The sequence below is a fragment of the Ranitomeya imitator genome, chromosome 6 (assembly GCF_032444005.1).
Source record: "Ranitomeya imitator isolate aRanImi1 chromosome 6, aRanImi1.pri, whole genome shotgun sequence".
Classification (NCBI taxonomy): Eukaryota; Metazoa; Chordata; class Amphibia; order Anura; family Dendrobatidae; genus Ranitomeya; species Ranitomeya imitator.
In genome coordinates this window covers 371,606,635-371,611,439 of record NC_091287.1, presented here as the reverse complement: position 1 = coordinate 371,611,439, position 4,805 = coordinate 371,606,635, and the positions used below count along the sequence as shown (strand labels likewise).

Here is a 4,805-nt window from a genome sequence, read left to right as displayed (position 1 = left end):
AAGCGTAGTCATGTTTAACTAAGTTGCAGGCCTCAATTAATCCCTTAAAATACCCTGTCCGATAATTAAGCCGGTAATATCCCACAATCCCCTGAAACACCCTCACTTGTTTCTTGGAGAGTGATTGCAGCCAATTGCCTCTATCTTTTTTAACTGAGGCTTGATCTTGCCTCTCCCAATTATGTAGCCTAAGGGTACCGTCACACAGTGCAATTTTGATCGCTACGACGGCACGATTTGTGACGTTCGAGCGATATAGGTACGATATCGCAGTGTTTGACACGCTCCTGCGATCCGGGACCCCGCTGTGAATCGTACGTCGTAGCACATCGTTTGAAACTTTCTTTCGTCGTCTAGTGTCCCGCTGTGGCGGCATGATCGCATGGTGTAACAAAGGTGTGCACGATATTGTATACGATGTAAAGGGCGGAGGAGTTGGCTACGTAGGAGCGCTGAATTCTCCACCTCCCAAGTGCTGATTGGGCGGTACAATACTGTGCGCTCATTCGACAAAGGACTATTGTTCCCAGCGGATAAAACCGGAGCTCTCGAGCGCGCTATTCATTTCTCTCTGTAGCACGTGCTGTTAACAGAACTCCTAAATTCGCTGGATTTCCTGGACTTTTCTTCTACTACTAGACTTTTACCGCAAAAGGTATGTATAACGCTTCAGCGTAGCATATGTTGTGCTTCAACGTGGATAAACGCTGTAGCGTGGTCGATTGTTCCTTTATGGAGAGTAGGGTAGGCCTGAGAACCTCAGGTACACAGCTGTAGCGTGGCCCAATTAATTCTTTTACAGATCGAGATGGTTGACAGCTCCATTTAATACCAGTAGTAAAATATATAGTTATTAGATCAATGGTCAGAACATTGTTTTGTAAGCACGTGTATTTATTGTACGTTTGATTTCTTTTTAGGAACTATGCTCACTTCCGATGAGAGTTCTGTTGTTGCTGCTGCCCTGGTGTTTCAGGCAGCACGTCTCCAAGAGGAGAGACGTCCTAAACGAAAACGTCGCATGTGGACCCGGAGCTGGCTGCAGAAAAGATCCTCATTGTCACACATGGGTCTCATAAGAGAGTTACGTGACAATAACCCTCATGATTTCAGAAACTACCTTCGGATGTCGGAGGAATCCTTCAAAATAATACTGTCTGCTGTTATGCCACTCATACAAAGGTGTGATACGCCGATGCGTGCAGCCGTGCCCGTGGATGAAAGGTTGGCGGTGACACTGCGGTTCCTGGCAACAGGAAGGTCTCTTCAGGATTTGCAGTTTTCCGCTGCTGTTTCCAGACCTTTCCTGAGCGTTGTGATTCCGGAGACATGCGAGGCCATTGTGCGCAGCTTAAGGCATTATATGGAGGTACTACTATATTTTATTGGCTGCTGTGTTATGTCGATATATTATACAAGCTATTTAACCCATTCTACGCCCTGTTTACGCGCATTTCTATTGGTATATGTTCTACATCCTATCATGTGCTGCTCCCATCCTGCGTCCCCATTCAGACATGTGCTGCTGTGATCCTGCGCCTCCATTCTGACATGTGCTGCTACCATTATGCGGCTCCATTCTGATATGTGCTGCTCCAACCCTGCGCCACCCTTCTTTTATTTGATGCTCCCAACCTAATTTTATTGATTATATAATTTAGATATATTTTTTAGCACCCCCTCTGAGTCACCGAAGCCATCTGATAAAATGGCTGCCTGCATACTCAGGGTTGTTGACTTTGTTATACTAATCCATACTGCGCGTCAATCACTCTAGGATGTCCACATGAGAGTGTATGTGCATAATATATTTGACCTAATTTGTACATGTTTCCTTCTCATCTTGCAGTTTCCCAAGACGGCGGATGAGTGGAAGAGGATTGCTTCCGATTTTGATGAGCTGTGGCAGTTTCCAAACTGCGGTGGTGCGTTAGATGGAAAGCATGTGCGCATCACGCAACCAGCCAACTCTGGATCCTTCTTTTTCAACTACAAAGGATATTTCAGTGTGATCCTCATGGCCCTTGTCAATGCGAACTATGAGTTTGTCGATGTAGATGTTGGCATGAATGGTCGAGTCTCCGACGGTGGTGTTTTTGAACACACTTCATTTGGGGAAAGCTTGAGGAACAATGAACTGCTGTTGCCACTAAATGAAGACACAAAAGCAAACCTAAATTTTGTCTTCATCGCTGATGAAGCTTTCCCTCTTCATCCACATTTGCTGAAGCCATTTGCACAGAGAACACTCACACCGGAGCGCAGAATCTTTAATTACCGGTTGTCGAGGGCCCGTCGTGTGGTTGAAAATGCCTTTGGGATTATGGCAAATCGGTTTAGAGTGTTCCACACAGCTATCAACTTGAAGCTGCCGTCTATAGACTTTGTGGTTTTGGCATGCTGTGTGCTCCATAATTTCCTGAGACGTCATGATACGAGCTCCTATTCTCCTCCTTCGTTTATTGATGCAGTGGACGCAAGAACCGGAGATATTGTGCCCGGGGAATGGCGTACACAACCTGATAATTTTACAGCTCTTCAAGCACTTGGATCTGGCAGGCAGGCAGACGATGCAAGGGACTGTCGCGAAAAATACTGTCAGTACTTTAATGGTTCTGGAGCTGTACCCTGGCAGGATCGCGCCGTATAAAAAAAAAATTTTTTTTGCTTTGCTGTCATATAAACCTCTCTAACTTAAAGTAAATGTGATGCCTATTAAATGGTGCTGTTAACCCTTATAGCTTGGTAAACATTAAAGAAAGAATGCGAAGATTTTTGGTTTTTTTTGTAACATTTTCTTGGTTTACAATTATTTAACAACTAAATATAACATAACCAAAAAAAAAAAAAATTATCTCCTTCCACGGCCCAAGAGGTGTCGCAGCGTCACGCCCTGCTGCTCTACTTGAGCCTGGAGGAGCGCTGCTGTCCGCTGCAGGAGCGCTGCTGTCCGCTCCAGGCGCAATTGTCTCGCCATGAGCTCTCTTACGGTGGGCGGTTCTGTGGATAGAAGAGGTTGGAGAACCAACGTTGAATCCGCTGAAAATACATCTCGACCTCTGTGGCAGGACCAAATTTTTTGTGTTGTAAATTTCAATTTGGTCTGGCACCACAGGGCGATGTTAATTTTATTAAATTTTACAGTTTTAGTTGTCTATTGTGACATCCAGCAGAAAACCACTCGTATTATGTTGATACTTACGGAGAAGGGACGCCGGTTCCTCATTGTCAGAACCAGAGGTGCTAATTTGCCATCCCAGCGATCTGGACAGTGCTGCAGCACCGAAAAGGAAATAATAACAGATCTGGTTAAGGATGGAACACGCCGTTGGGAAGCGCTCGCTGTTTTGGTCACTTACGTATGTTAGCTTCTGGGAAGAATGGCGCCGACCCGGGGGAGGAAGAGGAGTGTCGGAAGGGAGGTGTTGAGGGTGGTGTAGGGGTGCGAGGCCGTCTGCTGTCTGGTGGAGGCGTGGTAGGCCGCTGGGTCATTACTGCGTCTGTAATGTATTCAAATATTACCGCTACCCTCTTATGTCCCTTATGCAGTTGAAAAACTGTAATCAATGATTGTTAACTTACGTGACGTCCCGGGCTCTGGGCTCCCGCTGGTGGTGGATGCTGTGGTGCTTCTGGCAATGGCAGGTACCTGTTGCCGCCGCTGTCTCTCTACACATAAAGTTAACAAACGCAATCTTTAAATACACATGTAGAGTGCTGCAGATCAAAGCTAACAATTTACTGAAACATAAAATTTATATAACACTTCACAGGGGTGCGAGGGTGCATGGTCGCAACAGATGGTGGAGGCGTGTTAGGCCGCTGGGTCATTACTGCGTCTGTAATGTCTTCAAATATTTCAGCTACCCTGTTATGTCCCGTGTGATGTTAAAAAAAATGCAATCAATGATTGTGAACTTACGTGATGTCCCGGACTGTGGGCTCCCACTGGTGTCTGACGATGGGGTACTGGTGGCAATGGTGGGTCTCACTTGCCGCAGCCGCTGTCTCTCTACACCTAAAGTAAAGAATCACAATGTTAACACACAAATGTTGAGTGCTGCAGATCAAAGCTTACAATATACTGAAACATAAAATAGAGATCACACTTTACAGGGGTGCGATACTCTGACATGTCTGTGGGCTCTGGTGTTCAATGGTCTTCCTGTCTTTGGAAAACGTATCATTTCATCAGTAGGCCACCCTCCTCCGATAATATTTTTGGTCAATTGAGAAACTAAAAATTACGGACATCTTAATAATTTCAAGATGGTGGTTGAGATTAGGGAACCACGACAAGTTTTCTCACGGACAACGCATATTCTGCTTGGAAAATAACTAAATTTTTAAAAAACGGGGCATGTGTTTTAATGCATTAGAGGTGAAGTTGGCAACCATGAGCGCAAGCCTCCCTCACAAACCCCCCCCCTCCTAACAGCGTGCATCTCCCAATCCCCCCATACTAGTACTTGCCTTGCCTTGCCTCCGCACGCAACTCAGCAAACAGTTGTGGAGTTTTATAGCGGAGGTCAGCCCATTTTTTACGCAGTTGAAGCTGACTGCGGCAGACGCCAAACCTCCTCTCCATCATTCTGGCTATGTGGCCAAGCACTTCCCGCTTGTGGATGTGTGGGTGGGCAGGGCGGCTCTCCAGACCATCATAATCCAGGGCATCCATCTGACCAATAAAAAAAAGGAGCTCTGGCTGCCCCAGCGGAGCAGAACGCATTCTCGCCGCCATTTTAGATGGAATGACCCTGAACAGCAACGCCCACAGGAGGAGCTTGACTACGCCGTCCTGCCGC

At 46.3% G+C, this 4,805-nt stretch overlaps 1 protein-coding gene and 1 long non-coding RNA gene across 2 annotated transcripts; one reads left to right on the top strand and one right to left on the bottom strand.

Moving 5' to 3' along the window:
* Window positions 1–825: 825 nt before the first annotated feature.
* On the top strand, window positions 826–2,752 carry LOC138641414 (uncharacterized). The gene is made up of 2 exons (XM_069728942.1): window positions 826–1,369; window positions 1,850–2,752. The coding sequence occupies exons 1-2, from the start codon at window positions 926–928 to the stop codon at window positions 2,648–2,650; spliced, it is 1,245 nt and encodes a 414-aa protein (XP_069585043.1). The 5' UTR covers window positions 826–925; the 3' UTR covers window positions 2,651–2,752.
* A 654-nt stretch (window positions 2,753–3,406) lies between these two features.
* On the bottom strand, window positions 3,407–4,136 carry LOC138641413 (uncharacterized). The gene is made up of 3 exons (XR_011313825.1): window positions 3,923–4,136; window positions 3,583–3,669; window positions 3,407–3,500 (listed from the first exon to the last, which is right to left on the bottom strand). It is a non-coding gene; the product is annotated as an uncharacterized lncRNA (long non-coding RNA).
* Between the last annotated feature and the right edge of the window lie 669 nt (window positions 4,137–4,805).

Coding starts and splice junctions, on each gene's coding strand:
- LOC138641414 (XM_069728942.1), top strand. CDS start 926: ATGCTCACTTCCGATGAGAGTTCTGTTGTTGCTGCTGCCCTGGTGTTT. Junction 1,370..1,849: donor GCTTAAGGCATTATATGGAG/GTACTACTATAT, acceptor CTCATCTTGCAG/TTTCCCAAGACGGCGGATGA.